Source organism: Perognathus longimembris, chromosome 4, assembly GCF_023159225.1.
Source record: "Perognathus longimembris pacificus isolate PPM17 chromosome 4, ASM2315922v1, whole genome shotgun sequence".
NCBI classification, from domain to species: Eukaryota; Metazoa; Chordata; class Mammalia; order Rodentia; family Heteromyidae; genus Perognathus; species Perognathus longimembris.
Window position 1 is genome coordinate 8992978 of NC_063164.1, and position 25006 is coordinate 9017983.

At 42.3% G+C, this 25006-nt stretch overlaps 1 protein-coding gene across 5 annotated transcripts in view; it reads right to left on the reverse strand.

Annotated features, from left to right (window-relative positions):
• Nucleotides 1–2409: 2409 nt before the first annotated feature.
• Rhbdd1 (rhomboid domain containing 1) overlaps nucleotides 2410–25006 on the reverse strand; it is a 112172-nt gene continuing 89575 nt past the window's right edge. For all 5 annotated transcript variants that reach the window (XM_048344643.1, XM_048344641.1, XM_048344642.1 and 2 more), the window contains one exon: nucleotides 2410–4679. In XM_048344643.1, the coding sequence (XP_048200600.1) occupies nucleotides 4585–4679 (95 nt within the window). In that variant the 3' untranslated portion in view covers nucleotides 2410–4584. The remainder of the gene's footprint in view (nucleotides 4680–25006) is intronic.

The following is a 25006-nucleotide window of genomic DNA, read 5'->3' on the forward strand; positions in this document are numbered from 1 at the left end:
GAGTTGTCTGAACTCAGATTGGAATCCAGCGTTGTTCTTCTCCAGTTATGTGCTGCTGGAGAGTTCCACCAATGCCCCGAACCTCATTTCTCCCATTCAGAAAATGGAATGTAACACCTACTCGTGTTGAAAATTAAAGTTAGATTATCTTCCTAGCATATAGCAATCATCCTGCATTATGGTCATATCTTCCATTTGAAATAAACTACTGACTATAAAAATAATTCTTGGGATTATCTTTTTTTTTGCACAGTAGAATAAAAGGATTCTCAAAGGGCATATAAATTACTAATTAGTATTCTTTATACCTGGCCAATTCTTAATGTCATTGAGAATGTGGTTTTATTTCAATTCTCAAAATTATTGTACCACCAGAAAAAAAATAAAATCACAATTTCTTGCAGGGCCAATGTGAAGTTATTCTGCAGGGAACAAACAATTGACATTAAAAATCAGTCCTCTGCAATTGTCACTGTTATTATCTGTTGGAAACTCTGCATAATGCATTTTAAACCCCTAAGGAGGCCTGACACGTTCATGTGAAATGCTTGAATTTTATGGTGCTTAAATATTTAATGATTCACAGGGAAAATGTGAAACGTGTCCAATAAATTGCACCCCTTTTTCTAACCTGTGGTTGTAAAGCTAGGGCTTTTGAACACATACCTTTTGTACTATGACTGGTCTGTCATTGGCATTTACAGCTTTCCTGTACCACTTATAATATGGTTCATTGTCTATAAAGTTGTGATGAGTTCAAAACCAACCGTGTTCCATTTGGTGAATTTATTTCTTTTCTTTCAAGTCAACTGTTTTTAAGTAAAGGTGTGGCCCATCCTTGGGCTGGCTAGTGAAGAATGTAAGGACTGTTAGCTGGTAGAAGTGTGAACCGCAGAAGAGAACAGCCGAGGCTGGAAAGGATGGACTTGGAGGCTCTGCAAAGCATTATTCTGCAACGCTGGGGTGAGAAGAGAACTAAAACCCGGCTCAGGACAGAAGGCCACACCACCGTGGCTGGGCTTTGTGGACAGGAAGCATGGCACTCCAACACCCTGGGCTGCAGTTATCTCACGAGTTGAGCAAGAATGACACGACCTATCACGCGGAGTTATTTGGAGGATTTGCGGTGTACAACCTCTATGAGATTATATAATGTAGGCTATTGTTACTTATATCCCCTAGGAATTAAGATTCATGTTTGGCCCAGGGTTTCAGACCGAGTCCATTGCTTTGGACTTGAGATGAATGAGAAGTACAGTCAGAAAGCAGAAAGAGAGAGAGAGGGGAAGGGAGAGAAAGAGGAGGGAGAGGGAGGCAAGGAAGGGAGGAAGGAAAGGAAAGGGAGGAGAGATTCCCAGACGAGGCACAGCTCCCCAAGGGCACATCTGTACTTGCCTGCTTCCTTCATCTAGGCCCTACCTCTGAACGTCTCCCTATGTGCCCACAGTGAACCACCAAGGCTGCTACTACACTCCAGGCTTTCTGGAGGGCCCTTCATAATGAAACCACAACACCCTACACTGCGGGGATGGGCTAGATCCAGTAAAGATACTCGGTAACTCTTTCGTGGATTTAAGACTTGTTAAAAAAAGGAAACTCTAGTAGGATTTGCTTCCACCTCACCTGACAGGAAAATAAGAAACTGACATTTCTTAAGAACCTACTATATGATGGGAACTGTATGACCCCTACCCTACTTGCTTCCTCTCCCCTCCAGAGCTACACTAAGAAACTACATTTCAAGCTGAGCACCGGTGGCTCATGCCTGTAATCCTAGCTACTCAGGAGACTGAGATCTGAGGACCATAGTTCATAGCTAGCTGGGGAAGGAAAGTCCATGAACTAGGCCCCATCTTAAGATCCACGGTGTGGGGGGGGGGGCTCGTTTCTCTCATTCTTTTAGCCTACTCCCCAGTAGACAGACTATGTAGCCAGATATGTAGCCTGGCTCTATTTCTACTAAAGCTAGGAGTGTACCTTACAATGAGCTTTGCCAGCAGGCATTTAAACAGGAGAGGAGGTCATTACCACAGTGGAATCACATGCAATACATTCAAGGCCATTTAACAGGAAGCAATTTTAAGTACTCCTTCCTCTTGAGATCCAAGAAACAAGAACTGATTCTGAATTAAGAGGTCATCTGATTGACCACACCAAAACTGTGGGAACTGCATACACAATGGAGGATCAGCAAAGGACTGCTTTACAAAGACACCAAATTAAAGAATCAGCTCTAAATGCCTAGTCCCTATTAGAGAGTATTAGTATAATGCTCTTGTTCTTGTTCATTTTTCTCAATCCAATTCGTTTGTTGGCATGATTTTGGGGATCCTTCATTGTACAAGAAAAAATAAAAGACACCAAATAGACTAAGCAATGGTTATAGATAAGACCATTAACTAATTAGAATAATTTCCAGAACATCTTTATTGTGAAAAAATAATTGGTTTATAATCAAAATGACCTTTCCCACATCTCTAAATGTTCAGTGACAGATATTCTACTCCATAAATAAATAAGTGTTCATGTTATAGCTCTACAGCATCCAAAATGTAATTCCAGTGTTTTATATGTGACAGGTCAAATGAAGGAGGTACTGCTACTGAACTCGAGCTATATTAAAACAGGAAAACACTTCCATATACATATGATTGGACTTTTAATACAATGGGAAACACTTTGATGGGAAATTAACATTTAATGAGTTCCTACCACAAGCCTTTGGATGGTGGATATGGAAAATGGGGAGACTATGGGAGATATACAAAGGTCTTGTCTTGGGGTAATTTATAACCTATACCCCCCATGTAGAAGGCACAGCTTGGTAGAAGTATGTACAAATAACTATGGTGATAATGAGGGCAAGTTATGAGTGCTACAGGAGAATTTGCCTATGTTACCCAAAGATGGTATGTAAGAATGGGAAAACAGAAGTCAAAGTTATAGTTTGGGAAGCAGGAATGATTTATCTTGAATGTTTTAAATGTATCTAAAGCTACTGGACTCAGGTACAATTCTCACTATCTACTAGCTCCAGTTTTACATCAATTACAAATCAAATCAAGGGGCTCAGGTGTCCAGTGTGGTTGAGCAAGTAGCAGGTTAGAAGGCTCCCAGACTTCAAAGTGTCAGCGCTCATTGATATGCAAGCATCAAGGCCACTTCCAGGTAAACCCAGACCAGGAGTTAGTCAGAACACTGCACAATCAGTGTGCTCCAAGTCTGTCACAGGCATACAAAAAAAGAAGTCAAACGAGATGGAATCCTTTCAAAATGCTCATCCTGACTATCTCCTCCAAGTGGTGGAGTCCATGTGATTTTATCATTGTTTATACATTTATTTACAATTGTTTTTACATTTTGAAGTTTCTCAATGGATACAAGTTACTTATTTTTTAAGTCTGTTTTACTGTTTCCCGCCCCCCCCCCCCTGGTTTATTGTATGAATCAGTTTTCCTGACTACAAAGCAATATATACAATACACACATTTTTTAAAGGCAGTATAAAATTGTGAAAAAGAGAAAGCAAAGTATTATTATCTCCAAAGATAATCTCTGTGATAGTTGCTATATTTCCTTCCATACTATGCATATAGATGGTATTTCTGTGACTTTCATAAACAGAAAACTATGTAGGGATGATAGATAAGTTAAAATAGAAGCATCTTTTGCTGCTTCTAGTTCTCTTTAAAAATAAGCAACTCTGTGATGACATACATTTCGGCTTTATCCTTTTACTCATGAAATACCAGCACCAAAGAACATGTTAAACGACCTGACAATCTGTATTTTAACATTCAGGGCCCTAGGACGTGCTTTTGGACACTTGTCCAGGACAAGTTGTTTCAGGGGCCAATTTAGAGGCACTTTTATGAGGAGAAAATACATGCTGCAAGGAGGATTTCTAGTAACCAAGTCCTTTGAAGGCCTTTGCTCCGCTCTGTACGTGGCAGTTGTTGCTTTGCTGTTGAATGGCAAATCCCATCTTTCTGGCCCACACGTCTTGTCCTGGGGAGGGTGGGAGCAGCTGTAAATCCAACTTGTTGGCACCCCCTTGACATCTAGTGCTGCATGTAGGTATTGTCTCCACAGCCTCTGTGAAGAGAGCAGCGCTTCATCCTGACAGTAACCACAGCAACATGCCAAGAGGACCAGGGAGTACCGCCACACCTCCAGCCAACACAAGCATCAAACACTCCAGGTAGAAAGAAGGGACGGTTCTTGGTGAAGGTGGAGTCTTCAAATGCAAAACAAGGTGGAGGTACCACCCATTCAGGAGGGAAGGATGGAGTGGGGAGAAAGGCCCCAGTATTAAGGAAGAGATCTTTGGTTTGGGATGGAGAACACAATCAGTTCTGGAAAGCTGTGAGCTGCCTTCCCCAAGCCTGCTTTCCAGACAAGCCCATCTGACCATGAATCTGGACTCAGGTGGTGACAGGGTGACAGTCCATGGCACACAGAAGTGATCAGGGAGGATGGTGGTATACTCTGCTTTCGTGTAAAACTAAGTTGGGGCTGGAAGGGGGCTCAACCAAATGGGGAGAAATGGCACTGGACCACGTCTTCCCCAAATGCTGTGCCACTTCACTGGCCGTCAAATCTGTGAAGCCGTTGTCTCCTCATTTCTTCTTCTGGCGAGAGCTGAAAACCATAGGGCGGTGGGCTATTTCTGCTATTTCCTGCAGTGAGGAAGCAAAAGGGAAAATCAAACACTGCTGATCCATCACTGTGTCATTTACAAGGCCTTACACACCCGAAGATTCCAAAGAGGAAGAAAACAAAATCCCATTCACTTTGGTACCATCTTCAACGTGCAGAAGACACACCACAAACGTGTCTCAACGTTAGCTGTCAATACTAAGTTCAACATCAAGGAAGTATTCTTGTGACGTGGTTCAGTCCATGAACTTAATCTGACACATTCTAAGTCCATGAACTTAATCTGACCCATTCATTTTTCCTTCAACCAGCTCAACAATGTGCACCATTTCACTCTCCATAGTCTTGGCCATTTGTTTCTATTCTTTTATGGCCATCTTTGTTAACTTCCCCACTGTCAACTCTGCTGCTGACTTTGACTCAAGCCATTGGAGGTCTCCCTTCACCTAGCCGCCCCTGCCCTATCCAGTCCAAATCCTGCAGACCCGCAGTCACCTCCTTGCCTGTGGGGAGTGGGGACCATCACTAGATAAGGACAGGTAAGTAAGCCGTCAATACACATGAACCAAAAAGGCTGCTCCTTTCCACTCACACGGTTCTGCCAACTCCAGTCTCTGTCCTGGCGCAGTGACCAAATGCTTTCCTCTCTCTCCCGACACCTGACCAGCCCCAAAGGAAGAGCTCTTCCCCAATTCAAACTCTCCAGCTTTCAGCAGCTCCCTGTTGGTTCTCCTCATTGGATGGATGTCATATCCTGCCACGGTGCTGTCATCTGTGTCACCTTCTTCCCTCTTCACCTAAGATAGCTTTCGCATTTCCCCGTTTCCCAGTGTCTGGAACAGTCCTGAGAACACAGCTGCTGACCAACAAATGTATGGACAGCCCCTCACTATGACTTCCAAATGACCCAAGGTTCCGCCATGATTGCCCTAGGGAACCTACTGCTCTGGAGACGCTGGCCGGGCTGGGAAGGATGGGTGGGCAGGTGCAGCGGCTTTCTCAAGAGGGCAAGCAAATAAAGATTTGATTTGATTCGTGCTAATTCTCCAAGATGCCTCAGGTATCTTGATAGACAATTGTTAGAACCAAAATGAAAAGATGATAGAGAAAGGGATGGGAAATTGAGTCTGCTCAGTCCAGGTTACAGTTTTCTTTGCATGTTCTTTCCTGTCCCACTCTTTTGGGGGATTCCAGTGCTTACCTATAAGTGGCTCTCATTTTGAACCTGCCTCATGGGAGAAGGATACCTGCTAAGTCTTTGTAGCCCTTCCTGACTATGCAACCCAACTGATCAGGGCAGGCCTGCCTTGGACGCTCACTTCCACTGCGTAAATCTCGACTTCCAGGTTTCTTAGTATGGTGAATTATATTTCAATTTATTAACATAGATTAAAGATGACCTTCAACAACATACAACAGACTTACAGGCTTTCACAATGAAATGTTTATGAATATTATAAGATGTAGTCTCATTTTCTATGGCTTTTGCCATCTGTATTTGTAAAGCAATTCCTCTTTAAATGGTGAATGCCTTGAAATGACAAATATATGTGTCAAATCCATGCTAGTTTATTGCTTGAAATTTTTTTATGCGACCCAATCCAAATCCGACTTTGTCGTTCATTGTTGCTCTGTTAATTGCACAAGAGTGCAGGCAAGTGTTTTACACCCTGTTCCAGATGGGCAGGGAACCCCATCAGAAGCAGGAGAAGCTCAACGTGGCACACTGACACCAGGCCATGGGGCACAAGGCCATGGAAGCCGGAGGAGTCCTGGACTCCCTGAGGGAATCGGTGTCCTCGTGGTATTTTCAAGGTTCCAAGGGTACTGAGAGGCCTTGGGAGGAATACAGTTTCCAGGAAGGGAGAGGGAGGGAGGCTTCTGGAGGGGGAAGGCAGGGAAGGCTCCTCTGGGCCAGCTCTCAGAATGAGCAGCTGGTACGCATACTGTTGGCCCCACTTGCAGGGCACTGGAAGAGAAGGAGGGCTCAGGCAGCAGAAGAAATGCCACATGCTGCAGTAGAAAACTCATGGCAAGAGAGAAACAAGACTCATTTTCATTGACAGAGCCAGTTCAAGTGCCCTCTTTCCCTTAACTCCTACCCCCAATCTATTCATCTCCATTTGAGGGATGAAGCAAGTCAGGCACAGTGCTAGGCACTGTGGTCCTCTAACCAGCACAAAGTGAAGTAAAACTTGCACCCAGGTTTCCTGACTTCTTACGTTTCCCCAATTGCCATCGCTTCTAGAACTCTGAACGTGGTAAGCATTGTGCACACTCCCCATTCCCTACCTTCCTGAAAAAACTCACTCTATCTTTTCCTCATGGATATGTGGGATTTCACTGATACTTGAAAACAGAAAAACAAGAATGTCTAGTGTAAGCTCTTAACTCAATGGGTCTCTGCTATAATCAAAGGCGTGACTCTAAAATTCCTGCATGGGTACAAGAGTGGTTCCGCTCCCGAAAAGCCCCAAAAGTGCCATGATCTCTAGCTACCACCACCACTACCACAGCCAAATCTGATGTTCTGGCCATTTCTGTCTAAGTAATGACATGATTGTTCACTCTAAACACTACACTGTTCTGAATGCTAGAATTTTGTATCCAAGTGTTAAGTATAAAATACTTCTTGATATTTCAAGGAGAATGACAAAGCTGAGGTCTACTTGCCGGCCATCTTCTGTGTTGGCACAGAAGGCCAGTGCCACAAAGGAAACATCCCTTGGCTGTCCACTGAGTCTCAGGTAAGCTCGGGTCTTTGCAAATCCCTGCCTGTGCATTTGCTTCTTAACTGTTTCTACCTTTTCTGCTTGTGTCACACATCAGTGACTCTTCTCCATCACTGCCAGGATCCTCAAATGCTCCAGCACGCATGTCTCACATTTATGCTCTGCCCTTGAAGTCACTAGGTACCCAGCAGAAGGCCTGAATCTGCCTCAGATGGGAAGGAGGAGGAAGAGATGTCCTGAAAAGTGGAACAAGTGTCAATAGGAAATCAGGAGATGGCTTCCTAAATCTGCCTGGAACTCGCCCAGACTCCATGGATAATAGCCATTATTTCAGCAGGCCCCAGTTGGTTCCTGTGTGAGCGGAGGCTGCCGAACGAGGGAGCTGCACCGTCTCTTCCAGGACTCTGGAGTCTGGGATGGAATCTTGATTCCTTTGCTCTTTAGCTACTCACTTTTGAGCAAGTGGGTTACCGTGTCTGGGTTTTAGTTTCTCTCTCTATGAAATGGGAACCATGAGAGCGACATCTCTGCTGAGAGCATTACAAGAAATGATGTATAAAAAACGCTTAGCAATGGGTCATGAATGCAAATGCCCACTGAACAGTGGATGTTGTGATTTTAAGTTTCTACCATTATCAAGAACCATGTGTTAAGTGTCTACTTGGTCATAATAAATTAACTTTGTACAAGATACACACAAAATGTAACGGTAAAATTAATGACTTCTTTAAGGACAGAATCCAATTATGTGTTCAGGCCATTTTGGCAGCACTTTATACAAAATGTGGAATTGCTAGTTACTAAATATATGCCTTCTAAGAAATCCATATCATAAAGCCAATTAGTAGTGTTCAATAAGCTTTCCCAGGGAAAGCTGGAAAGCCTAGCCCAAACCTTTTGTTTCCCATTTAGTTAAATTGTGCACTGAACATTTACAGGACCAGGTGAAATGGCCCTGCTCTAAAACACCTGGCATAGAATATTAGTATTTATGAGAACTTGCCTCTGTGTTCTTGTAAATGGAGGTCAGCCCTCAATTTTATCCAAAGGAACAATAATCATGCTTCAAAGGACCCCAAGAACACTGCCTAGTTTACAATGATTTAACTCAATTATTTCACCGGTAGTGAGATCATAAGATTTATTGATTCGTGGTTCTTGATGAAAAAAAAAATCAGTTTTCCACCATTATGTATAATGCAGTACTCTGCATTTTACTGCTACAGGAAGGAAAGTAATTTTCTCCAGATAAGAACTGCTACAAAGAGTACCACAAGCTGATGGCCATTTTCTCTACGGTTGGCCGTCCATGCAAATAGAGATGTTTAATTTGCTGGTATTCATAGATCTGCTTATGCATCTGATGAATACCCTATGCCATTGGGTGAAATTATACTAAAGTGAAGTTGTAAGATGGAATGATGCATTACCTTTAAGTTAGGGAGTGAAAGAGAAAGCCACTTAAAAAAAACCAAGAAAGTGCTAAATAACTCACCAGCATTTTGTGAGATTTCTATTGTCAAATGAGGCCAGCAGCATGAGACCCGTACTCTCTCAAGAATGGTACATCAGTAGAATTCTATGAATTGAAAACTGTGCTAAAAGGCTGGTTGCTAAGTCATTTACTGAGAAAGACCTAAAAGGTCAGGAGAAACCCCAGGTCTACCGCTTTCCAGACATTCTTTAAAAGGCGGTGGGGCTCTCAAGGAGTAAGGGCACATCAATTTTTGAGTCAGTAGCTATAATGTGATGTTTCTCTCTTGAAAATTAGTTTGAAATTCTCCTCAAATCTTGTAACTTTATTACAAATGGAAGTTTTGTGCTGGCTTATAAGAAAGATAAGATACTGATGTGACCCTAGAGAGAACACACTCTTGTTCATTTCCTTGATCAAGTCAGTTGCCACTCTGCCTCCTGTACTTTTCCATGACTTAAGATCACCAGGGTATGCACTAGGTAGGAGGTACTGAGTAACCTAGAGTATGGGCTCACTATGTCAAGGCTAGATTTCTACATGACAGACAACATACGGCCTGATCTCTGCTGGACAGTTGCACCTTGCTCACTCCGTTTGCTACCATTCTTCTTTTGGGAGTACATTATGTCATTAATTTCCATGAACTGAACATGTGGGTCTAATATACAGGAAAAAATACAGAAGGTTCCTAGCACTCATAAGCTCCTACATGCTCTTTTACCCCTCCCTACTCCTCTCCCCCCATACCTTCTATCACTACCCAAGAGTCTACACTCTACTGACATTTAACAGCACATACCTCTGCTTTCCCTATTGTGTCCATAAACAAATTCATAAAACTCAATCTGAGCTGAGCTGTTTCCTCATATTTTCTCTTCTTATATTTGTGCTGGGGCTTGAACTCAGAGCCTGAGTGCTGTCCCTGAATTCTTTTTGCTCAAGGCTAGTGTTTTCCCACTTGAGCCAAAGATCCACCTTTGTTTGTGTGTAGTTTATTAGAGGTGACAGTCTAGACTTTCCTGCATAGGCTAGCTTCGAAACACAATCCTCAGATTTCATCTTCCTGAGTAGCCAGGATTATAAGCATGAGCCACAGGTACTTGGCACTCATTCATATATTTATTTCTGGATTTTTGTTCTGTTTACACCTCCAGTTAGAATTTTCTTGTTAATATATTTTATAAATGAGGACTCGAGGCTTGAAGTTTTTAACTATTTACACTAAAGTATACTGAACTCAACCTGTTGGGTCCAGACTTCTGCTTGCCATGAGCTATGTCCTTCATCCTGAAAGAATGTCTGTGTCTGAACTCCTTTTTTGGGCCAGTCCTGGGTCTTGGACTCAGGACCTGAGCACCGTCCCTGGCTTCTTCCCGCTCAAGGCTAGCATTCTGCCACCTGAGCCACAGCGCCCCTTCTGGCTGTTTTCCATATATGTGGTGCTGGGGAATTGAACCAAGAGCTTCATGTGTAGGAGGCAAGCACTGGCCTTTGACACTGGCCTTTGAGAAGCAGAGAGTTTCCATTTAGTAGCTGAGTCACTGTCTTTGGGTCCAGTACTGGCATTAGCCAGCAGGTGGAACCAGAGGCTCATGACGCCGGCTCTGCGGAGGAAAACTAGGACAGATTCCAGCCAACAAAGCATTCCGCATCGTAAGCAGAATTAGGGTTATTTTGAAACAGATGGGCTCTACAGAAGCTGCTGCACTGAATATGATGGAGTAGTTTATTGTCTAGATGGTCTGAATCCCAGAGATTATTTGCCAGCATCTAGCAGTTTCTATGTCAGATCAGACTTCTTCCTTAGCAGAGGCACTGACAGGCATTTGGACCAATAAGGGCAGGGACATGGGTACCTTAATAAGTTTTAATGCAGAATTAACTCTTGCTATTGTGCATACTGTCTTGTCTTATTGAATGCTTTGATCAGGAGCACCCTTATCATTCGAACTCCAAATCAGAACAGGCAAAAATAAATCTGTGGAGCGATGCTGGATACATGGTACTAAAAGCAATTTATTTCCATTGAGTCAAAGTGGGTATATTTATTGATTCATATTTTCACTCAAACCTCTACTGGGACTTGTTGCCAATCCTCACTCTTCTGCCTCCTCTCATTATGCTATCCCAGAAGAACACTGGAGGGAGTGGAGGAGAGAGGGAGCAAAGAAGGAAAGGAGGGAGGGAGGGAGAGAGGGAGGGAGGGAGGGAGGGAGGGAGGGAGGGAGGGAGGAAGGAAGGAAGGAAGGAAGGAAGGAAGGAAGGAAGGAAGGAAGGAAGGAAGGAAGGACAAAGTTGGCTCGTCTAGCTTTTGTTCCATGTCTGACATGGTGGTTTCATGTGCAGACGGGCCCCATAGCCATAGAGCGAGGGGGTTGCAGGGGTGGCCTTTGGAAGGTGGCTCCTCTGCCTGCCTCAGGGTACTGATGATCACATAAGGAATCTAGAACTCTGACTCCTGAGCTTACCACACATGAGCTTGGTAAGAGGCACGTTCTAAGGTTTTAACTTGGGAGACTCTACATCAGTCAGTGGTGGGTCGGTGGTGGGAGCCAGGAATCTGCATTTTCACAGGCACCTCAAATGAGTCTGCTGCCAGTGTCGCATGTTCTTTGGCCCCCTTTGAGGAAGCGTGAGGAGTGGGTTGTCATCCGTGGGTTATGTTGGTCTTTCACTATCTGCACCTATATGGAATTTGGCTTTGGGTCGCACTCTCCAAAACCAGAGACTGTAGTGTCACAGGTTGTGCTTTACTCAATCTTGGATTAAAATGCTTTCAAAGATACTAATGGACTAAGGTTTCCTGAATACAGCACCTGTTACAATACTGCCCTGGACACTGTATTAGTGGCAACATGGGAGTAGATGGCACTGGACCGGCCTCGCTCATTCCAGTCCCTGTAACGAAGCAGCTTGCCTCTAGATCCACGCTGCCCGGGAGATGTTGGGTACATCAATAGTGTTTGGTGAATGACAGAAAAATCTAACATGCCACCCAGGGCAAAGTAGAGAGGGAACAGGGAAAACAGGTCAGCTGGGTCAACAGGGCTATGACGGCCAGTACTACAGTGCTCATTCTGCAGATGGAGAGACTGAGGCTGAAGGAAAGTGAGCAGTTCCCTGGGTCTCTCTCCCTGGTGTGCTGGATCAGCTCTCTGTCCGGTGTTCCTTATGCTCTATCATGGTGCTTTCGCAACTATAACCACATGTCTTCTTTTGCCAGCCAACCTTTCCTCACTCGGAAGACTAGGAAGTTAACAAGGATGTGAAAAATGGCTCTACTTGGTACACAGAGAAAAAAGAGACTGCAACTGATATGACTATGAGAATTTAAAAAAGAGGCAATGAAAAGAAATGACCACCTTGAAGAGATGCATGATGGGTTGCTATTGGAACCAAGTCTGTCAGTATTGCTAAAATTGTTTCCATGGATCTGAAGACAGTAGGTGAAGGGCATCTAACTAACCTGTTCTTACATAATTCTCCTAGGGTATATTAAAAAAAAAAAGGGACAGAAAAGCCCCAGTGAGGACAGCTCCAACATGAGGACTCTAAATGGAACACACATCTCTGACTCATGTGAGTCATTTATAGCTGCAAATACCATAGAGAAAGAATTTATACAACATGCCAAAACAGCCTCACTTTGATGTGGTGAAACTCTTTCAAAACTGCATTGTTCAAATTTATGCTAAAATGCAAAGCCTTCATGTTTACAGTGGTATGATTGGAGGGACGGAATATAAAAGTACAACTGTTCAGTTTCAAAGACAAGACTCACAACCTGAGAACAATAAGGTGGTTCCCAGTGCAAATTTATGAGCTGCTAAACCTCAAAGGGGTTCTTCAATTAGCAGTAAAGGCTCCTCACGTGTCTGCAGGCTGATGTAGGGGGAACTCTTCATATAATTTTGGGGGTACCATTTGATCAGAACTTTCCCTTACTTTATTAATCTTGGGTGGCAGCTAGGGTGCGATCCCCTGGGAGGTGGGCAGCGTGTGATCAGCTAACTGGCTATAGGGCCAAGGACTCTTTGCCCCGCTCACCAGTGCTCCTGGGGCAGTTGACAAATGGTGCATCGGCCCTTGTATTGCAATGGCTCCACTGTGAACTTAGCTTGACGTTCCAACACAAAATTCAACATTCAACTTGTCTTATTATTTAAAAAAAATCTAACTTTGGGCTTGAAAATATCTGAAGACATAAATAACATTCTCATGAATTTCCAGTGTGCTATTTGGGACACCCCAGGGGGGAGGGGGGGCGTGGTGGCGGCAAGGAATGAAAAGCCACGCAAATTCACTTCCTAGTAATATGTATGGAGAAAGATGAGGTGCAGGTAATTCCGGCAAGATTACGGTGAATCCAAACTCAAAGAGCAGGGAATAAGCTGAAGGTGGGCAAAGAACCTAAACTGGGACACCAAAGACACAAGGCCCAGTGCTGTCCTCGACTCCTGCTGGGCTCAGCTTCTTCAAGATCTCAAAGGGCCCTTTTCCCAGCAAGTCAGAGGCCTTGGAGTGTGGAGTCAGGTTCGTAAGGACAGCCTTATTTCAGCTGGAGAGTACACTCCACCATTGCTTAGGAAAAGATGGTGACCATTCATTCATTCATTCATTTATTCATTCATTATTTTGGTAGTACTGCAGTTTAAATGTAGGGCTTTGAGCTTGCTGGGCAGGTGGTCTACCTTTTGAACCACACCTCCAACCACTTTTTTATTCACTTTAGTTGTTTTTTAGATAGAGCCTAAAGTATTTCGCTGCACGCTGACCTTGGCCTTCTCTTCTTTCTTTCACCTAGCAGTTGGGATTACACATGTGACCACCACACTTAGACTTTGGTTGCCATGTGCTTTTGCTAACTCTTTGCCTAGCCTGGCCTGGGTACCGCCATCATTAGTTACAAGTATTAAAGGTATGAGTCACCATGCCCGGTCCTATGATGGATCTTTTACTTTCCCTCTTTCTATGGTGATACCAAGCACTGAACTCAGGGCCTCCTGCTTGTCAGGCAGTACTTAGCACTTGATCTAGGTCTTCAGTCCCTTTTAGTATTGGTTATTCTCAAGGTAGAGCCAGCCTGGGCTGTGATACTCCTATCAGTGCTTCCTGATGCGGCTGGGTATGAAAGACACACACCACTGCACCCAACACTGAGTGAGATGAGTGGAGGGAAGTGAGATCTCTAAGTCTCAACTTCCTCATGAAAACAACCCCACCCCCCAAAAAAAATCAAACCAGAACCCTCAGGGAAGTTTTGAGGACCCTAAGAAAAGGTTGGGAAGTATTTCTGAGGGAGACAGTGAAAGGCTGTGTTAACTGCTTAAATCTTGGTTCCTCCAGGCGGTGAACCTCTCATAGTTCTGTGCTGCCATACTTGCGGTCTGTGCAGGACCAGAAACTTGGAACAGAAGCAGATCTCAGACACAGCTCAAAACAAAATGGCTCTGCTGCTGCTGAAGAAGGGCACGTGTGCATGTGCACACACACACACACACACACACACACACAGGCTCCTTGATGTACAAATAAAATGTGGATCATATCATGAGACTCTAAAAGGATCTAGGGTTTCTTCCTTTCTTGTTTCAAAGCTTCTTTTAGTGTTGTTGTTTTTTTTTTAAAGCACTTTTCAATTAGCTTCAGCCCAAAGCAGACACCCTCTTCTGTTTGTCCTAAAAATAAAAAGTTAGAGATCGCCCAAATTCAATTTCTTTTTCTTTTGTAGGCATCTTAGGAAACACCTTAATCCTTCCCTGTGGCAATGGAAGTTGGTAAAAGGGGAAAACAAGCTCAGCTTTGAAGAGAGGATCATATAGTACAATATAGCAATACATCCTAGGAGGCAATTTGATTTAATTCATTGTCCTTCTTTTCTTGTCCTGTGTGTCTTCATGGGCATCTATTTGGAAAGCAAGGTGGCTTGGATAGTGAGACAATAGGTTAAAAGTAATCCAGAATATAGCATAAGAAGTTGAAGAGGACACACGTTATAACACCTACAGCCTCAAATGTGTACTCAGAATACTAAGCTCTCTGGGGATCCAGGGACCAAGATTTCCTTTGCACCTCACCACAGGACGCATTTGATGACGTACAGCATCTTTAAATAAAACCAATGCAGGAGAAATATAGTATTGTGAAAAATGAAAATCTGCTAAAAATACTTTGGAAAGAATTCAAATATGAAATCCTATTTACAAAATAACTTCTAAATGACTTCGGCAAAAAGTGACTCAAGAACACATGGGTTACATTTCCATCAAAATAGATATGGCTTCAAAAACTGTGGGGAGACTTGCTTGACTAATCAGCCTGGTGTGTGGAACACAGTTCAAAGAAAGAAGCTTGTCTGACGGCCCTCATATTGCTACCCCACCCCCTGTGCTGTCTTTGGTGACTGCCAATCGGCTGCAATATCCATTACTAAGAAACTTGGAACAACTTCCTTGCCAATGGGCGCTATATGTTTGCAGTATCTATGTGTAGACCTACACATCAGCTCTTTCTCTTTCCCTCTGAGTCTCTTAGAAGCTAACTTCAGTCAAGAGAATGCTATCTATTTTTTTATTAACTGAAAGTACAAATTTTATAGAAAGCTTGTGATAAAAATGCAGATTTATCTGGCAGCCTTTTTTTTTTTAAACTGTTGTACCAACCTTACACGTACACTAATACCATTAAAGCTACCATCTCCAAAATGCCTTTGAGTTTGCAGTGCTCTATTTCCAGACATGGCCTTGTTAGAGTGGCTGCTCACTTCTACAATGACAAATCTATGAATCAGTTCTCAGTCATCACCCTACCAGGACTATTGGGGGCAGCCAGGACACCTACATCCTGCAGAAGGATGGCTGACTCATCCTCCAAGACCTCAGATTCTTTTCAAAGCTGTTTCATCTCACTTCCCGGGTCCCTTCTTTTCCCTCAAGCCTCCTTTTCTCTGCACCCACATAACAGAGGCCCTGCAACTCAGCTGTTCGATATCAATATTCCATTTAAGATTTCAAACACTTTCATAATTTTAAGTCATTTATACCATCCTGATGACTTACCCATATATATCTCTAGACGTGAGTCTTTCAAACTTGGACCCACATCAACACCTATATCCACCACACCCACACACCCGAAACCAAACTCCAGCAAACGTGCTCTACCTCACTTCAGTCCTTTTTCACCTCCCTTTCTCTTAAAATCACAGCCATTCTGTCAAGATAGCCTTCTTTTCTGCCTTCTAACTCTACCTGGAAGTAGAACTCTTTGTACCTTCTCCAATGCTACCACCCAAATGAGACCCAAAGTCCTCTTTTTCCTGGTAGCAGCAATGGACTCCTGACAGGTCTTCCTGCCTCTGTCCTTGCTGCCTCTATCCGTTCCCCAAAGCTGCTATAACAAGTTACCACAAGCTGGGTGGCTTACAATAGCAGAAATTTATTTTCTCACATTTTTCGAAGCCAGAAGTCCCAAACCAATGTGTTCCCAGGATTGGATCCTTCTGGTCATGTGGGCAGAAACTATTCTCTCTAGATTCTAGTGTTTCTTCACTCTCAAATGCCCTCAATCTTGGTGGTCTCTGTATCTTTTTAAAAAAACTATATTTGTAAAATATATATCTATTTAAAAATATATCTTAATAATTTTATGTAGCTGTACAAAGAAGTAGCCATTCAACAAGGTGGTTTATGAATTCAATGCATCAATTCAATGTCCCCTCCATCATTCTCCCTCATCCCTGCCAAGGACTTCCTTTTGTAGGATATGCATTGAATTTTCTGACTGCATTCTCCTCCTCAGTGGATTTAGGACCAATTCCAATCAAAGATGTCTCGCCCTGAGATCCTTAATTACACCCACAAAGAATCCTATTCCAAATAGTTACATTCTGAGGTTCTGGGTGGGTATATTTTCTGAAGAATTCTATTCCACCCAGTATTCTTTTCCACAGCTTATATCAACACAACATCCACAGGAAGCCTTTATAAAGTTAAACTCTAGGTCCTTTCTGGCATGGGTATCTAGTGATAAGGGGTGGGAAAACACAGAAGGTAAAGAAGAATTGATACAGTCGAAAACATTGTGTATATGTGTGAAAACAGAACAATAAAGCTTGTCCAAACTGGTTTGGAAAATGGGTGGTGTGTGTGAGGGAGTAATGGAAGAGGTGAGTCCGATCAACGTACATTGTATGTATATAAAGACATGCCCAAATGAGAAGCCTGTTTACAACTAATTGATGCTAATAATAATGTAAATAAAATAGTTAAGCTAGATTACGTTACTCTCCTGCTCAAACTCTTCCAAAGGCTCCTATCTTCATGAGAAACCCTGTCCTTTGATCAGGCTAAAAGGGCTACTGTCAACTGGCTCGTAGTGCTCCATTCTCACCTCTTACCACCCAGTCATACATAGGTAACAATGACCCTGACAAGCAGACACGGAGGGAAGCTGCACTGGAGATGTATCCTGAGGACTTGGTACTGACTACAACTAGGAGGTAACACTTGACAAGGAACAAGCTAGGAGGTGGAAATACAAATTTGGTTTCACACTGACTACATTTAAGATGTCCTTCAGCAGGTATATACATACATATATATATGTATGTATATATACATATATATATGTAATTTGAGAAGTCCAGAAAGAGATCTGGGTTGGCAAGATAAATACAGAAATTTCTGGCATATAAATAGTAACTAAAGCCTAGGGAGAAGAATAGAAGCTCTAGAGTGCAGCCATTAGCAGAGCCCATGTCTATAGGCAGCAGAGTGTGGGGAGCTGGCAATAGAATGAAATGCAGAGGCCAGAGCTCAGGAGGAAAGCCCGGGCATGGGGAGGGACGGAACTGTAGGTATGTGAGGTATAGCTCGGGAAGCAAAGTGACCCAGGCATTGGGGACACAGAGTCACACAGGAGCATCAGTACAACTGTCCAGTGGAGTAATGGGGCAGTGAAATGATGGAGGGAACTGAGGCAAGACTGAAAGTGGTGAAGTAAGAATGACTAAGTTCTTTGGATTAGTATGAATATAAATATAAATTGGAAATTGAGAGGCAGCTGTAGGTTGTAGGTTACTGGTTTTGGAATAATCTGTCTGTCTGTCTGTCTGACTGCCTCCTCTTATCTTGAGATTAGGATGATGAAGAGAAAGGGATAATCCACAATAAAAGACTTTTCACTTTTGATAAGAAAGAGATTTCTGTTTGGGTGTCAGGAAGGAATGAGTTCAGTGGGGGGAGGGAGGGTCTGGGTTTTCATGATGGGAGGTTGCGGGGCATTTTCCACCAGACAACTCATTTTCTTAGAGCTGTGTAGGACAGGTAGGATGTTTATAATAGGCTCAGTCTGATGTGCTGGGTCATGTTCTCCAATCAGGTGTCACATGCCAGGTCCCCAAGGCTTGGTAGATAGGTGGATCCAAGCCTGGAGATTTTGCAGATATATGTCAAGTTTTGATAGATCAGAAACTGAAACAAGGAATGAGATAACTAAATAGGGTAGGGATGAGAGCAGGTGAAGGAATTAATGAAGTGATAGAATCAATACTCTGGAAAAGGGAATGAAGATCAGCTTACTGGGAACTTTGGGGGTCATCTTAGAGTAATCCAAACTTAAATGTTAAATCTGTGGATGCTAAGGCCCTATGTATCTACCATGAGAAGCAACGGGTTTTACAAATGGCCTCTGTGGGGGCTGGGGATATGGCCTACTGACAAGAGTGCTTGCCCCGTATACATGAGGCCCTGGGTTTAATTCTCCAGCACCACATATATAGAAAATGGCCAGAAGTGGCGCTGTGACTCAAGTGGCAGAGTGCTAGCCTTGAGCAGGAAGAAGCCAGGGACAGTGCTCAGGCCCTGAGTCCAAGCCCCAGGACTGACCAAAAAAAAAAAAAAAACCAACAAAAAACAAACAAACAAACAAACAAACAAAAAACAAATGGCTTCTGTGCATAACTCTGTTTTCTATCAGAAAGGGTAAAAAAAAAACCCAAACAACTTGGACATTGAAAAAGCAGTAAGGAAGTCCTCTAATTCAAGGAATATGACTCCAAATCTAGCCTTAATTATTTCTAGATGATGACTGGTAAGAAAAAGAACTGCTCTAAATTTGCTTCAATTGATTCCAAACAGTGTTCCAAGTATATTTTCACCTAATTCTTTTTTAGTCTTGACTTACTCTAGTACAGTGGCTCTGAATATGGAATGGTTTTGCTCCCCAAAATACCACTGACAATGTCTGAGAGATTTCCTACTGTCACACTGGAGAAGGGCCAAGGGATCCTTTACAAAATTGTAATCATGGACAGGGCCACAGCTCAAGAAAGCATTATTCAGCCCAAAGTGCCAATAATGCCAAGGTTAAGAGTACCTGCTCTAGAAAAAATGGACTTGAAAAGTAGGCTCCTTACATTAGAAAAGGAAGCCCAACTTTAGGCTAAAGTAACTAACATCTTTACCTTTTCACCACCACAAACCTTTGATCAATGTATATAAGATGACTAATTTTCAGGGGAAAAAGTACAAGCTTTAGACATGTACAAAAGGATAGGACCCATCATGCCATCCTCTTTCCTTCCTCCTCCTTTGACTGGCTTTCCCATCCCCTTGTTTATTTCTCTCCAGATTATCATCTCTGATCTTTACCAGTTCCTGCACAGTAGAAAATTAAATTCAATCCTAAATTAATTTTGATATAATTCCCTTACCATAAATAAATGTGAAAGTCTGAAGAACTTAGTAAGATGGCCTTTTGTCCATAGATAGAAATGATTAAAACTTAGACTGTGATTAAATTCTGAGCAGAGTAACATAATTAACAAATTTATGAATGGGTCTTCTTTTTACAGTCTACTGTCAGGGTTAATTACTTGTATTAATTAGAACTGTCAACACATGAATATGTCTGTTGAAACCACTTCCTATGTAAAATATGAGACCTGTAAATATGGAGACACTTGGAAAAAGGCAGACTTTCATTTATTAGCAACTGTAAATGATGCAGAAGCTCTGATTGTTCAATGAGCCCTGGGAATTGACTGTAAATAGATTCCTAGTTAATGAATTTGCTATTTGTTCTTCTTGCGTAGGCAGTAGTAGCAGTTTAGCTTCGAGATGAGACAGTCGGGGCACTGCTTTGGATGGACAGCAAGGAAAGGGGAAAGATACCTTGCTCTTGATGCGAGGAAAGAGTCGAAGTTGAGCGGGAGAAGAGAGTTGCTATCATTTCTCTGACTAGTTTAAACTTTTAAGAACTGCTGAAGCGATGAGGGAAAGACAGCAGGAGGAACTGAGAGGAAGAGTTTGAACAGAAATTTCAACTGCGTGACCATGTGGACTTTACTTCACCTCTCTGCATTGTGGTTTCCTCTTTTGAAAATGGGCACAACAACAGAAATCATAAAGGCCCATAGGTTAATATGGAACGTACATGAAAGAGGGGAAAGATGAGTGAAGAGGCAAGAAAAGGTAGCATGCCAAGCCCCTTTGAACCAGAGGCCCTCATGTCCTGTCTGGTGAGAACCCCAGTTGCCAATGAGTTTCTTATCCACTTCATCCCCACAAAGCCTGTATCACTTTATTCATCAGAGAAGGGGGAAAGAAATGGAGGAGAGGATAAAGCAAGAGAGAGTTAAAGAGGGAGACACAGAGAGACAGTGTATGTGTGTGTGTGTGCGCGCGTGCTTGCATACGTGCGTGTGTGCTGGATTCCAAGGGATGGCAAAGCCCACACCACGAGAAGAATGTGAAGCCCAGGCTGAAAAGGTTTCATTACAATTGTGCAGATAGAGATTACAAACTGTTCAAGCCTATTGCTCTCCATATATATATATATATATGTATATATTACTATATATTATATATAAAAGGGGATATATATATATATTGCAGAGCAATCAAATTCTTAATAGGCAAAGCTTCTTCTGGCTGGCAGAATCTTGCCTCAAAATGATCATAAAATATCTAGCATGAAACAATTTTAAATTAAGGTCAGTTATTTCTAATTTAATTCCTTTAAGTAACATCTTGGCAACAGTCTAAAAAAGACAGTTATTCACATCGTATATTTTATTTTACATGACCCTTCTAAAGACTCACACTTCTGTCAGCAGGAAAATGAGCTCTCTGGTGGCTGCCAGAGCCACTTGAGAAAAGCATGCAGAAGGCATATGCTAAAGTAGTAAAGATGTCAACATTAGAGTTGACCTCACTGAAAAGCCAACTTTTGTACACTTAACTGATGGAACTAGGCAACTAATAAAATACTAGTTGAGGCTCTGAACTGCCTTTGAAAATAAAGCAATAACTGAAAAACTAGCCAAAATTTTATGCCATCAGAATATTCGAACACATAATTGAAAATGGTGGGAAAATGTGGGATGTTCATAGTTACTCAACAGAAATAAAGGCCTATGTCTAGCCATAACTCAAGTGTTCACCAATAGGTAAATGAACGGATGAACTATATTCATAAATGGGACATTACTTAAGCAATGAGAAGGAATGATATGTTAGTTTAGTTTATATAGTGACATAGATAAAATTCTGAAATAACTATGCTAAATTATGAAAATCAGTCAACCAAAGTCCAATCACCTTGGAGGATTGGTTCCAGAGCGGCCTGCGGACACCCAGAGCTTCATCGCTAAAGGCCCAAGAATCAAATCGTGTGCTTGTACATAACCTATTCTTGCAGTCACCTCTAGATCACTTACAAGAACTAATATTATATTCACGTAAATAAATGTCAGACCGTTTTGCTGAGGGAATGATGATGAGTGTAAGATCCACCCCCAGAAGAGCTCCATGAAGATGCCCCTCCCTGCCTGTCTAAAGTCTCCACCCAGTACCTGTGTTACCTAGGTAACCGGCACACCCTGAGGCAGCCACCCCCTCTCACCTGGCCACACCTCCCTGCCCCTGCCCTAGATAAGGCTTGGCCCCACAGGCCCGTAGCTGGGGAATAAACTTTTCTCTCCTGCTCCTTCATCGGCTACCTACTTTAATAAACCTCTCGCCTGAAGCACACTCCTTGGACTTGGCTGCAAGCCAGTGGTTCGCCAAAATAAAGTTCTCTCTTCTGCCTGAACACCACATGGTGTTCTCCATCATCGGCTGCCTATTTTAATATCTCTTACAATGAGGAAAATGTTTATAGATCTAAAGTTCATTTTGGCACTACTAGAGGTCAAACTTTCCCTAAGCTGGTGCTCTATCAAGCAACTGGGCCATGTCTCAACAATAAATATATTTTCAATTCATGGTGAGTTCAATCCATTGACACCAAAGCTCACAGGTGCAGATGGCTGACTACATAATGGCATAGTTTCATTTATTTTAAAAAAGGGGGAACAAAAAGAACAACCAAATGCTAAATCAAGCCTAGCTATGGCTAAGATCACCAGTGGTTGGCTGGGATAAGAATGGAGGAAAGGAGGAATGAATTACCAAGGGGGACACATTCATCATCTTGATTGCTGTGGTGGTTTATCAGTGTATACCTAAGATTGTCCCTAGTTAAATTGTACAGTTAAAATAAATGCACTTTATCATATGCCAATGACATCTCTCAATAAAACTATAAAAACTAGGGGCTGGGGATATAGCCTAGTGGCAAGAGTGCCTGCCTCAGATACACGAGGCCCTAGGTTCGATTCCCCAGCACCACATATACAGAAAAAACGGCCAGAAGCGGCGCTGTGGCTCACGTGGCAGAGTGCTAGCCTTGAGCGGGAAGAAGCCAGGGACAGTGCTCAGGCCCTGAGTCCAAGGCCCAGGACTGGCCAAAAAAAAAAAAAAAACTATAAAAACTATTATCTGTAAGTTGTTCAAGAACAGACTGCAGTCAATGTCAAAATCAGCAGCCATGTAGCTCTACACTTCCCTTGGTGTTTTCATGAATATTTGGTCATTTCATCCTCACAAGAAGGTATTATTATTATTATCCTTAGTACAATTCAAATTTCATTTCACAGTGAGAACCTGAAGCTCAAGAAGCCCTGCAGTTTCCCATCGCTTAGAGGACATTTTTCTGGTGATCTGTTTTGACGCCCTATATGAAGGACACTCTGGCATATACATGACATTCTTCCAGGTTTAGCATACTAATCAAATTATGATTTTATAACATCTTAAAACTGTCTTAGAGACTTCCACAAGAGTGCAGAATTGGGGGAGACAAGAAACCTTACATTATATCCAGCTCTTATGGAATCAGTAAAAAGAGAGCTTGGAACACAGAGCATTATGCCAGAGGAGCCTGATCATTACAAGGGGTTCTTGATCCAGAAGTGACTATGTAAATCCAGCCTTAAACACACACATACACACACACACACACACACACACGAGAAAACCTTTCCTTCTAAACTTAAACTATCTAACTTGGGCTATAACATAAGAAGCCTCAGTTTTTCTCTCCTATTTTACCGGGATAATTATATACTTTTTTCTTTTAGAGACAGGGCCTTGATATGTAGCCTAGTCTGGCCTACAGCTTATTATTGTAGCCTAGACTGGCTTCAAAAACAATTCTTTTTCTTCTGTATCCTGAGTGGCAAGGATTTCTAGTGTGAACTAATATGCCCTACAGTTTCACAAAATAAAAACATCCTTGAGCTCCAATTCCTAAACCATACAAGTGAACAAATCTATACATTTTAGTATATTCAGCATTGAGACACCATCATCACAATCAATCTTGGAAAATCTTCATCAAACTAAACAGACTCCATTTCCACTAGCAGTCTCTTTGTATTTCTACCCTCACTTCTTTCCTCTTTGCTCCCTACCCCTAAATGTTATTAATCAATTTTCTAGCTCTTTGGCCGTTTCATATAAATCAAATCGTACAATATGATTAACTTCTTTCATTTCACATAGTGATTTTAGGTTCACCCACCTTGTAGCATAGACGTACTTCATTCTTTTCGTGGCCATATAACATTCCATTGTATGGATGTAATACGTTTTATTCCTACATCAGCATGTGGGCAATTTCCATTTGAGAGCTACTATACATCATGTTACAATGAATGCTGACATACAAGGTTCCAGGTGGATATACATTTTCATTTCTTTGGGGAATTGCAGGTCTGTTCATATGTTAAGGTTATGCTCTACTTCTTAGGTAAGTGACTGCCAGACTATCATCCAAAACAGCCGTGTGATTTCATACCCCAACAGTACTATTGAGGTTCTAATTTCTCTGCAACATTGCTCACACTTCTGATGGAGTGTCATTTAAATTTTAATTAATACATGGATCCTAGTAGGTGTGAAATGGTTTTGCACTGTGCTTTTGATTTCCTTTTTCCTTGATGGGTAAACAGAGTGACACCCTTCCATGTGCTTATGGGTCATTTGTACGTCATCTTTGGAGAAACATTTATTTAGATCATTGGTCCAACTTTTTATTACTGAACACAGATGTTCTTTATATATCATACAGCATTTCCTTATAGACACATGGTTTGTAAACATTTTCTCTCACTTTCTGATTTCCCTTTTACTTTTTAGATGATTTTCCTTACAGCACAGATTGTGAATTTTGATAAAGTGAAAAATGTATCTGCTTTCCTTAATTTGCTTTGTTTTTAATATGTAATCCAAGCCCTGGAGATTTACATGGACAAGCCTTCTAAGAGATCCACGGTGTTCGCGCTGACATTTAGGTTACTGGGCTGCTTCCATATCTGATGCTGAGCATCAGTTGTAGAGACCATGCCTAGACTTGCTCTGCCCTGTACGCAACACCACGGCATTTGTGCTTACATCAGGACAGGACCCGAGGTCAGTTTCTTCTGCCCTTCATCCCTGTGGGCATCATCAGTGTGAGTGGAGAATAGACTCTTAGCAAGGTCTCATATTGAGATTGTCAATCAAGAGATATCCATATCTTTTTCAAACTGAAGCAGGAAGTAAATGAAAGCACAGAAACAGACATGGAAGACATTCATAAACAAGAATGCTCTGCGGGGCCCTGGAGTGGATCTGACGTGGAAATCAAGTGGCAAGGTGACTGATCTCTGTGTTGGGCTTGGTGCTCCCCCAGATCACTGCCTTTGGTTCACACCTCTTCCCTTACTCCCAGTGGCAGCTTCTGTCATTGGTCCTCCTAACATTCTGCATAT